The sequence below is a fragment of the Mobula hypostoma genome, chromosome 4, assembly GCF_963921235.1.
Source record: "Mobula hypostoma chromosome 4, sMobHyp1.1, whole genome shotgun sequence".
NCBI lineage: Eukaryota > Metazoa > Chordata > Chondrichthyes > Myliobatiformes > Myliobatidae > Mobula > Mobula hypostoma.
The window spans coordinates 172,780,285-172,792,706 of record NC_086100.1 but is presented as its reverse complement, the minus strand read 5'-3'; the positions used below and the strand labels follow the sequence as shown (position 1 = coordinate 172,792,706).

General features: G+C 40.1%; 1 protein-coding gene across 9 annotated transcripts in view; it reads right to left on the bottom strand.

The window, feature by feature from the left end:
- The window catches only part of ccdc142 (coiled-coil domain containing 142), a 125,796-nt gene that overhangs the window by 25,207 nt on the left and 88,167 nt on the right, over window positions 1-12,422 (bottom strand). For 7 of the 9 annotated variants that reach the window (XM_063047017.1, XM_063047022.1, XM_063047018.1 and 4 more), the window contains 2 exons: window positions 9,937-10,086; window positions 842-956 (listed from right to left, as the gene is read on the bottom strand). In XM_063047017.1, the coding sequence (XP_062903087.1) occupies window positions 842-956; window positions 9,937-10,086 (265 nt within the window). Of the gene's footprint in view, window positions 1-841; window positions 957-3,690; window positions 3,944-9,936; window positions 10,087-12,422 lie in introns of all 9 variants that reach the window. The other 2 variants (XR_010017767.1, XM_063047021.1) reach the window with 2 other exon arrangements.

The following is a 12,422-nucleotide window of genomic DNA, read 5'->3' as shown; positions in this document are numbered from 1 at the left end:
TACCCTGCCATCCTTTCCCTGTCTCATTGGAACATACCTATGCTGAACATTTGCCACATTTCTGCCATACATTTCCCTGAGAACATTTGTTCCCAATTTATGCTTCCAAGTTCCTGCCTGACATCTTCCCCTTACTCCAACTGAACACTTTCCTAACTTGTCTGTTCCTATCCTTCTCCAATGCTATGGTAAAGGAGATAGAATTGTGGTCACTATCTCCAAAATGCTCTCCCACTGAGAGACCTGACACCTGACCAGGTTCATTTCCCAATACCAGATCAAGTACAGCCTCTCCTCTTGTAGGCTTATCTACATATTGTGTCAGGAAACCTTCCTGAACACACCTAACAAACTCCACCCCATCTAAACCCCTTGCTCTAGGGAGATTCCATCAATATTGGGAAAAATAAAATCTCCCACCGTGACAACCCTGTTATTATTGCATCTTCCCGGAATCTGTCTCCCTATATGCTCCTCGATGTCCCTGTTACTGTTGGGTGGTCTATAAAAAAAACACCCAGTAGAGTTATTGACTCCTTCCTGTTCCTAACTTCCACTCACAGAGACTCAATAGACAATCCCTCTATGACTTACCCCTTTTCTGCAGCCATGACACTATCTCTGATCAGCAGTGCCAGGTCCCCATCTCTTTTGCCTCCCTCCCTGTCGTTTCTGAAACATCTAAAGCCTGGCACTCTAAGTAGCCATTCCTGCCCCTCAGCCATCCAAGTCTCTGTAATGGCCACAATATCATAGCTCCAAGTACTGATCCATGCTCTAAGCTCATCCTCTTTGTTCATGATTCTTGGATGTTTTAAATTTTTTTGAGAGATTGAATTACCTGATCGATAATTTACCCTCCACTGTCGTCCCACTGGCATGGTCTGTTCAAATATCTCAAGAGCCATCTTTCGACATTTAGTTGAAAATATTGTCAGTGCCTTCACTGAGAATGTCTATAAAAGGAAACACTTAAGGTTACATTTGCAGTTTAGCATCATCAAGTACATACCTACAATTTTCAAGGAGCCATAAAGCATGGAAACATTAGCCACGGATTGTATGCCAACCAAATACCCATTCACATTAATCTTACATCAATCCCATTTTATGTTTCCTGTATGCCCATAATTTTTCTCCTGATTCTACCCATCACCTGTATCTTGGGGAAAATTTAGTGGTCAGTTTACCTAATAACCCACAGTTTGGATGTGGAAGAAAAACCAAAGCACTAGCGAAAATCCATGCAGCCACAGGGAGATAATGGAAACCGTGCACATACAATAAGGGAAGTCATTATTGAACCCAGGGTGCTGGAGCTGTGAAGCAGTAGTTATACTAGCTAAAGTGCACTCTGATGTGCTTTTTATTTGTATTTTTTCAGGTGCTGTGCATATTTTGTACTTTACAAAATCCATAACACTATAAAACTGTATGATGTCTGTGAACTCTTAAAGATAAAACTTTCTTAATCAAAATGTTAACAGTAGCACGTGACACATTTCTATCCTTGTGTTTTGGAAAAAAAAGGCTCACTGCTCATTTATCATTGTTGAGGTGAAAGTAGAAACACTACTTGTGAAAAACTTAGTGGAAAGACTCTTCTTGTTATGGTTGTGGTCCGGGGAAACCAGGTAGCCATGAATAACACACATGAGAGACAGAGGAGTGAGGAACAATGTGCCAATGTTTATTTTAGTTGTAAGTCTTCTACCCAGAACATCCTCTCACATTATGTTCAGCACGTAACATACAAGGAAGCTCGACAGCAACCTACAAGGGCCACAATATACCTCAATACATAACACTTCTGCAGAGAACCCTTCTCTTCCTCTTTAAAAATTAATATTTTAGGGCATAATTTGCATTTCTGGCACAGTATTTGTTTTCAATTTCAAAAACAATGATGTGTTTTTGAGAGTGCAAACCATACATCTCAGCAACTAACTCTGGAGTTGGCACACTCACATTCTACCTTAAAAACAGAAAAGACTGGAAACAGTCAGCATGTCTGATTGCAAATGTAGAAAAAGAAACAGTTACACTTCAGTTCCAGCACCCTTTCTCAGAATTGAGAAAGAGAGAAAACAAATTACTTCTAGAAACCAGGGAGGGGAATGGGTGGAAAACAGGGAACATCTCTGATACTGTGTGAGTGGATGATTTAATCTGGCAATTAAGTGACAGTAAATTCAGAATAAGTTTATTTGAACAATCTGGAAGAGGAGGCCCAGTGTAGTATATCTAAGTTTGCTGATGATACTAAATTGAGTGGAAAAGCAAACTGCGCAGAAAATTCGGAGAGTCTGCAGAGAGATATAGATAGGTTAAGTGAGTGAGCAAGTATATGGCAGATGGAGTACAATGTTGAGGTCATCCACTTTGGAAGGAAAAATGAAAGATCAGATTATTATTTAAATGGTAAAAGATTGCAGCATGCTGCTGTGAACAGGGACTTGGGAGTGCTTTGTATGAATCATAAAAGGTTGGTTCGCAGGTACAGCAGGCTCTCAAGGAAGCAAACGGAATGTTGGCCATCATTACTAGAGCAGGGAGGTTATGCTGCAACTGAAAAGGGTACTGGTGAGACTGCACCCGGAGTACTGGTCTCTTCACTTGAAGAAGGATATACAGTACTGGCTTTGAAGGAGGTGCAGAGGAGGTTCACCAGGTTGATTGCAGAGATAAGGGGGTTAGACCATGCGGAGAGATTGAATCACCTGGGACTGTACTTGCTGGAATTCAGAAGAATGTGAGGAAATCTTGTAGAAACAAATAAAATTATGAAAGAGATAGATCAGATAGAGGCAGGAAAAGTTGTTTCCACTGGTAGGTGAGACTAGAACTAGGAGAGATAGCATCAAGATTCAGGGGAGTAGATTTAGGACGGAGATGAGGAACTGCTTTTCCCAGAGAGTGGAGAATCTGTGGAATTCTCTGCCCAATGAAGTGGTAGAGGCTACCTCAGTAAACATATTTAAGACAAGATAGATTTTTGCATAGTAGGGGAATTAAGGGTTATGGGGAAGTGGCAAGTAGGTGGAGATGAGACCTTGGCCAGATCAGCCAAGATCTTATTGAATGGCAGGGCAGGCTCGATGGGCCAGTTGGCCTACTTCTGCTTCTATTTCTTATGTTCTTATTTATCTCTGTCATGTTTTGCAAAGTTAAAAGACCCCACCCACTCCAGACATTCGTTCTTCTTCCCCCTTCCATTGGGCAGTAGCTACAATACCCTGAAAAAGCACACATCACCAAGCTCAAGGATAGCTTCTATCCCACTGTTATCAGACTCTTGAATGGATCTCTTGTACAATAAGGTATACTCTTGGCCTCACAATCCACCCCAGTATGATCTTGCACTTTATTGTTTACTTTTTCAGTAGCGTTTATGCTTTATTCTGCATGTTATTATTTTAACTTTTTCTAATTCAATGCGCTGTGTAATAATTTGAACTGAACAAAGAGTCTGCACGATAAACTTTTCACTGTTATCTTGGTACTTGAGGCCAGATCAAAGTGGCAGGGACAAATATGAGAGCAAGGAACTAGCCGAAGTTTGGCCATTGCTGAAGTGGATGTGGGGCCACACTGAAGTGCAAAGGCCCGGGCCAGATTGAAAAGGTTGGGGTGCCAGGGCTGGAGGCAAGGGACAGGGCAGTATTCAGCTTGCTGCTTCATGATACTTACTCGCCTCTGTGCTGAACTGACTCTGCAGCTGTGGCCTGCAACCAACGAACTCCTGGACTGGCTGTAGTGATGAGCTAGCTTTGTGGCTGTGGACTCACTTTCATGGACTCTGTGGTTCATGTTCTGAGTGTATTTTGTTTACTTTTTATCATTTGCACAATTTGTTCTTTTTTCTACACACTGGGTGTTTGATGGTCTTTGTTGTGTAGTTTTTTTTAAAAAGGATTCTATTGGGTTTCTGTTTTGTAGCTGCCTGTAAGACAACAAATTTCAAGGTTGCACACAGTGTAGAAACTTCGATGATGTGCTTTGAACTTTAAACATATGACAACAATAAACCAATTCCAATACCAAATCCAAATAGTAAGATTGTAATACTTGCCCAGGCCTGACAATACAAAAGTAAAAGAGAAAAAAATGAGCCACAATCTACTTATTCTGCAACAGTTTAGACATTCAAGAGTTTTTCAAGTGCGACTGAATTCACCAATAGAGTAGTTGGCTTAGGACATGATAAAATTGTGCACATAAAATTTGAGCTTTATCTGAACTCATAATATCCAAATAGCTACAGAGCTTACTTATTTTGCCAGCAATGTTGGTATTGGTATTTGTTATTATTGTCAGTTGTACAACGATACAGAGAAAAGATTGTCTTGTATTTCCCTACTAGAAATGGTAATGTACTTTGAATTGGTATGGAACTAGCTCAGATGAGGAAGCAAGTAAGTGGGCCCCCCTCAACTGGATGCCAGGTTCTGACATCCAACTACTTTCCCCTATTGTTATTGATCACCTTTTTATAGCTATGCCAACAACCATTAAGCATAGTGAATACCTATTCTCATCTGTATTACCAATGCTTCCTGCCCTTCTGGTATTTAACATACTTAAATAATATATTTAAGTACAATTTGGAACACTGGAAGAACTTAACAGCCTGAGCAACATCTGTGGAGGCACCAGGTTTATGTCAATATTTTGGGTTGAGACCCTGCATCAGGAGCAATATGAGGGAGGAGTGGGCCAGTGGTTGGTAGGTGATAGGTAGAATCAAATGAGAGGAGACGATGGAAAGGAGGGACCAAATGGAGAAGAGCAAAAACAAGCAAGGGAAATAAATGGAAAGCAACAGAAGGAAATAAGGAAGGAAATCAATCATCTGTTAAATATTAATTTAATCGAGACAAAAAAAACTTTTAGGGTTTGCGTTCGAAGTGTACTATTAATATTAACTGCAATTTTCACTACTTGATATGGCAATGTACTTAATTTAATCAATATCAAACTCATTTCATAATCGAAGAGCTGGATATATTCTTCACTATAAAAATGTACTGTGACTGTCAGATGTTTAAGTTGTTATAGTTTGTAAGTTCCAAATGAGATTTAAAAAAAACATTTTAGAGAGATATTATTTTAGAACCAGCTCATGGTAGCAACATAAAAAGCTTCATTTTCTCCCTTTTGCAAAACTGTACCACCTTGTAGTCATAAATACAAGAGATTCTGTAGATGTTGAAAATCTTGAGCAACACACACAAAATGCTGAAGGAATTCAGCAAGTCAGGCAGCATCTATGCAGAAGACTTATCAGTAGACTGGCACTCTCATTCCAGGTCTGATGAAAGGCCTTGGTCTGAAACATCAATTGTTAATTCCTCTCTATAGATGCTGTGTGACTTGCTGAGTTCCTCCAACATTTTGTGTGTGTTGCCCAACTTGCAATCATTTTTTAAAAATCTGGTCTGTTATTCTCTACATGCAGTTAAACTTCCCCCATCAAATTTTTCCTTTGTATTCAACAGGCCCAATGGAAAAAAATCATCACAGCCTTCTTATGTTGCTGGCCTAGAGGCACAACTAATGAGATGCACATAATGAGATACAAAATTGTTCAGTCTTTCCCAACCAGAAGCCCTGAATGAACCATGAGATCCACCAGCTGCTGAGGGCCAGATCAGTGGCATTCAGGTCTGGTGACCAAGTAGGATACAAGAGGTCCAGGTATGATCTCCGGAAAGCCATCTGACATACCAACTGGCAAATCTGGACCAAACTTGAATCAATGAAGGACGCTCAGCAGCTAGGGCAGGATTTGAATGCTATTACCACCTACAAAGCAAAACTAAGCAACATAGGTGATAACAAGGCTTTGCTCTCAGATGAGTTCCATGCATTCTATGTTTGCTTTCACTGTCAAAACATGGATGAACCTTTATGAACTCCTACAGCACCCAACAACCCTGTGATTTCAGTCTCTGAGGCCAATGTGAAAGATTCCTTCAGGATGGTAAACCCATGAAAAACACCTGGCTGAATTCTAAAGAGCTGTGCTAATCAACTGGCTGTTTTCCAAAATCTTTAACCTCTTACTTCAGCAGTCAGCACCTGCTACAAGCAGGCTTCAGTTATACGTGTCTAAGAAGAACATGGTTACCTTCCTCAATGACTATTGTCTAGCAGCACGTACATCCACTGTGATGAAGTGCTTTGAAAGGTTGGTGATGAAACACATCAACTCCTGCCTGAGAAATGACTTGGATCTGCTCCAATTTGTCTACCGTCATAACAGGTCCACAGCAGATGCCATTTATTTGGCTTTTCACTCAACCCTGGAACATCTGGATAGTGAAAATGCTTACATCAGGAGCTTCATCGATGACAGCTCAGCATTCAATACCATTATCCCCTCAAAACTAATCAACAACCTTCAAGACTTTGGCCTCAACACCTCTGTCCTCCATACGCAACCAGATCCTCTATTGCACAGTCAGTTGGATTGGCAAAAAGATTTCCTCCACAATCTCCTTCAGCACAGTTGCACCACAAGGCTGTGTGCTCAGTTCCTTTCTCTACTTGAGAATAAGCAAAGCTCCAGTGCCACATTTAAGTTTGCTGATGACACCACTGCCATTAGCCAAATCAAAGGTGGTGATGAATCAGCATATAAGAGGGAGATTGAAAATCTGGCTGAGTGATGTCACTCAATGTCAGTAAGACCAAGGAGCTGATTATTGACTTCAGGTGGAGGAGACTCTAAGTCAATGAGCCAGTCCTCATCAGCAGAACCTATGGACTCACTTTCAAAGACTCTTCATCTCATGTTCTTGAAATCAATCTGGATTATCAAAACTGGTTCTTGTTACATATGGTTAGAAATAATGTAAATCAGTCTGACATAGACCACTTGCAAAAATCCTGATGCAATGTTTCAACTCAAAATGTTGAATTATTTTCCCTCCACATACTGCTGATTTCCTCCAGTAGGTTGTTTATTTTTCCTGCTATAGGTTACAGCATCTTCATTTTCTTGTGTCTAATACAGAGACGTGGACATCAACAATATATGCAGAGACCTATGTGATTTGCATGGGATATTTGGCAAGCAGAAAGATAAAATAAAATAAAAATATACAAACTTTTTTTAAAAGAGTCACAGAACACCACAGCATAGAAACAGGCCCTTTGGCCCATATAGTCCATGCTGAACTATTAAGCTGCTTAGTCCCATCGACCTGCACCCGGACCATAGCCCTCCATACCCCTCACATCCATGTACCTATCCAAATTTCTCTTAAATGTTGAAATTGAACCTGCACCCATCACTTTTGCTGGCAGCTCATTCCACACTCTCACCACTTTGAGTGCAGAATCTCCCCATCATGTCTCCTTAAATAATTCACCTTTCACCCTTAACCCACAACCTCTAGTTCTACTTACCCTCCCCAACATTCCTCTGTATCTCATGTCCTCAAGTGCTGGTAAGATCCTTATAAATCTTCTCTGCACTCTTTCAACCTTATTAACATTTTTTTCTGTGGTTGTTGATCATAACTACACACAATACTCCAAATTAGGCCTTACTGACTTCTTACACAACTTCAGCATAACATCCCAATTCCTGTACTCAATACTTTGATTTATGAAGGTCAAAGTGCCAAAAGCTTTCTGTATGACCCTATCAACCTGTGACAACACTTTCAACAAATTATGGATCTGTATTCCCAGGATCCCTCTCATCTACCTCAGTGCTCTACCGCTCTCTGTGTAAACCTCACCCTGGTTTGTTCTCCCAAAGGGCAACACCTCACACTTGTCTGCATTAAATTCCATCAGAAATTTTTCCAAATAGTCCAGATCCCACTGCAAGCTTTGACAGACTTCCTCGCTGTCCACTAGACACCTCCCCCCACCCCCAATCTTGGTGTTGTTTGCAAATTTGCTGATCCAGTTTACCATATTATCATCCAGTTCACTGACATGAATGACAAATAACAATGGACCCAGCACTGATTCCTGCGGCACACCACCAGTCACAGGCCTCCGGTCAGAGAGCCAACCATTTACTACCACTCTCTGGCTTCTCCCACAAAGCCAACGTCTAATCCAGTTTACTACCTGCTCTTGAATGCCACATGACTGAACCTTCTTGAGCATGCTCCCATGTAGGACCTTGTCAAGGGTCATGTAGGCAGCATCCACTACCTTTCTTGGTAACTCCCTCGAAAAATTCTCTAAGTTTGGTTAGACATGGTCTACCATGCACACAGCTATGTTGACTATTCCTAATCAGTTCCTGATGATCCAAGTACGAATATATATGATACCTTTTCTTACATGCTTGTAAGTCATATAGATCACACATACATTACTAGTAGAAAAAGGGCAGAAATCTGTAATGTATGTTGTTATCTTCTAGGGATGCTTCAATAAAAGTTTCTTATTCATAAGCAAGGGGTAGCTCAGTAAATTAAACAGACTCTTCCAGACTTCATCTTGATTCTTTTCAATGGCTGCAGGCCTCATAGTCTACTGGGAAGAGCTATTAGAAGGTATTAGGAAGAGCAGGTAGTTAGGCCACTTAACTGATTAAGTTCCACACTTTTACTTTAGACTCCAAAGCCAATGGATACTATTACTGATTGTGGACTCCCTTGTGGTTTTTAATCCTAACTTTTGGTCAGGAAGAACTGCAATCTTCAAATCAGTGAATAAGAATGAGGCAAGACCAAGCAAATCAGTGAAAGTAGACCAAGCAAGACTCTTTGTTCTTGCCACGTGGTTGCAGGAATGGAGGTGGCCATTTTGTGAGATTGTTCTTGCAGTCACCATCTTGTGAACTGTTTGGCGACCTGATTCATGGTCTGGGATAACTTAATCAGAACAGTTGAACGTGGACACAAGGAACTTCTGCTAATAATCTGCTAAACCTGAGATCATTCTTAGATTGGAAGCTATCTATTGTGTAAAGTAGGTTTGCAAAAGGAACAGCCTGCTATCTGGTCGTCTGGGCCCAATGTCTGGCTGATATGATTAGGCTGGTTTGAACCAGTCCAAGTAGGACAGAACAAGAGAAATCACCTAAGGCACAAGGTTGAAGGGAGAGCCATAATTATTGGGCCACTTCCAATAATAAGCTGACACAAATCAGACACAGACCTTGAACCAACAAATTTGAAACATCATAGATTGATCTGATAAGGAAAAGAATAAGAATGAAGGATTTTAGGAGTACAGGCCGCAACAACTCTGTGGAGACCAGCCATCGCAGAAGTGGATAACCCCATGTCAGAAACGTGGATACTACATCAGGATCAAGAAGAATGCCATGCCAGCATAGATTCCTTTTCTTGGGTATTACTTTTTCTCTTCTTTAACTGTTCACAGAGGAGAATTAATGAAGTTTGCTAACTAAGCCAATAAAAATACCTGGCAGTAAAAACAGAATCTCTCTGTGCCTAACTGATCATCCTTGTAACACTAGGCAGTGATAATGTGGGCCAGGTGATTTGCAAATGTGAAGTGAAGAACAAGAAGGTATGTAGCTACTATATTGATTTCACTTCTCTGCCAGGTATTCCACCGGTGATTTTCTTCAATTCAGAATAGGAACAGTTATGTGTCTGGGAAAATACTTCTTTGCCATGTAATGAAAAATTCCAATTCTCAATGCAAAAATCTTCTGTCCCTATGTCCTAATTTAGCATCAAGGAGCCCAGCATTTTAACTATGCTGTAGATTTGTAGAAAATTAGTATTGCTGCATGTATTAACACCATGTTTTCTTGTGGTATTTTACTAAAGTAAAACCATTTGTTAGGTAAGACTGCTGAAATTAAAATGAATGTTGTCACTAACTGGGGCATTGGATTCAGATCAAACAATTATGCAAGCATCTCATTAAATCAAAAGATTTAGTTTACAAAAAGCTTAATCTTTGAAAAATTTAATCCAGATATCTTACACTGAAGATGGCAGCAGCAGAGCTAAGTTCTTTGACCAGTGTTTTTACTTCAGCTTGCAGCAAAGACTGACGGATTCCCTGGATATGATTTTCTTCAACACAAAAGGTTTCCGCCAGCTGCAACATCTTCGATGTCATCGCCTCAAGAATCTAGTTATGAACAAAATATTTTTACATAATCTGAAAAGACTCTGAGTTTCCTTAAGAACAAAGAATCTAAACACATATGATCTCATTAATGGTGTGAAATACAAACACCTTATGTATAAAAAAAAAAGTATAGTTAGCAACTGGCACAATATTCTTGTTAACTTAATTTCAGCGCAACTTCTCTGGAATTCTGCCTTCTTTCATAGAGGTCCTGATGGAATATGCCATGTGCACAAATTGGATTTGTTCTCTAAAATGAAATCTGTAGAGGGAATCCATAATTGGACAGAACAAACCAACAAACCTCAGGACGCAACCTTGGTGAAATTAACCATTTTGCACAGAAGACATCTTGCTTAAGAGTATATTGCAGCACAAATTCCTGAGTTTAGATTGTATAGTTTGGCAATATTCAGGTCTGCAACCTGAATACATACGAGGAAGGTTATGATATTAGACTACCCTATTTTGCAATACATTTTTTCAACAAAGGTTTGTGCTAAGACCAGAAATATTAAATAGAATGATGGTGTCCCTAGTTTATCTCTTTGCATATATATTGTATCTGCACGCTTTAAGAAATAAAGCATTTAATTTTGTACAGAAGAAATAAGCAAAAGATTCTGAGCTTAAGGCTGGTGCCAAACCTAAATCCATAAATGAAATTATGTCCAAACAGACGATGCCAGAAGAACTCAGAAGGTAAGGTAGGTTCAACTGAGAAAGAAGCAGACTAATTTAGAAACATAGAAACATAGAAAATAGGTGCAGGAGTAGGCCATTTGAGCCTGCACCGCCATTTATTATGATCATGGCTGATCATCCAACTCAGAACCCCACCCCAGCCTTCCCTCCATACCCCCTGACCCCCGTAGCCACAAGGACCATATCTAACTCCCTCTTAAATATAGCCAATGAACTGGCCTCAACAGTTTCCTGTGGCAGAGAATTCCACAGATTCACCACTCTCTGTGTGAAGAAGTTTTTCCTAATCTCGGTCCTAAAAGGCTTCCTCTCTATCCTCAAACTGTGGCCCCTCGTTCTGGACTTCCCCAACATCGGGAACAATCTTCCTGCATCTAGCCTGTCCAATCCCTTTAGGATCTTATATGTTTCAATCAGATCCCCCCTCAATCTTCTAAATTCCAACGAGTACAAGCCCAGTTCATCCAGTCTTTCTTCATATGAAAGTCCTGCCATCCCAGGAATCAATCTGGTGAACCTTCTTTGTACTCCCTCTATGGCAAAGATGTCTTTCCTCAGATTAGGGGACCAAAACTGCACACAATACTCCAGGTGTGGTCTCACCAAGGCCCTGTACAACTGCAGTAGTACCTCTCTGCTCCTGTACTCGAATCCTCTCGCTATAAATGCCAGCATACCATTCGCCTTTTTCATCGCCTGCTGTACCTGCATGCCCACTTTCAATGACTGGTGTATAATGACACCCAGGTCTCGTTGCACCTCCCCTTTTCCTAATCGGCCACCATTCAGATAATAATCTGTTTTCCTATTTTTACCACCAAAGTGGATAACTTCACATTTATCCACATTAAATTGCATCTGCCATGAATTTGCCCACTCACCCAACCTATCCAAGTCACCCTGCATCCTCTTAGCATCCTCCTCACTGCTAACACTGCCACCCAGCTTCGTGTCATCCACAAGTAGCAAGTCTAGCTGTAACAAAAAAAACAATGACTTTTCCAAACGTCATACATATTCAAAAACTTCTTAACTGAAGTAAAAATTAATCAATTTATAATATGATTATTTGATAAATAAACAGAAATTTATTAATGTATTGGATTCATAATTAGAAATTCATAAGAATTTATGAGGGAAATCTCTGGTACTAGGTTAATAAAAATTTCTAGTATTAATCTTCATCTGGAGTACCATTTCGAATCTTATATGTTTTCATGGTTAGTTTAGTTGGTTATGTGATGTTTAGTTACATTCTTAAGAGTCTACTCAAAATCTCTTGAAAGGTGGCACAATTAAGTCCAGCAGGATTGATTTCCTGTCAGACTGATGCATTAATAAGGCCATCAGGGACCATGGCACAATGTGAACAGCCAGATTAAACTATCGCTCAATTTACATTTATGAACTCAACTGAAGCTCCCTGCTTAAAAATCAATTACTATTGGCATGCATGGCATAAATTCTAAAACCTACTTTGATCTGCTTGTAACTGTGGTATCCTGCCTACTATTAAAAGCAGTCAATAATAATTAAGAATTCAGTGACCCTTTTACCCTGCACTTTATTTGAGTTACAATTATTAACTGTAGATCCTGAGATGACCTTCAATCAAGTAAAAGGAGAAAAGC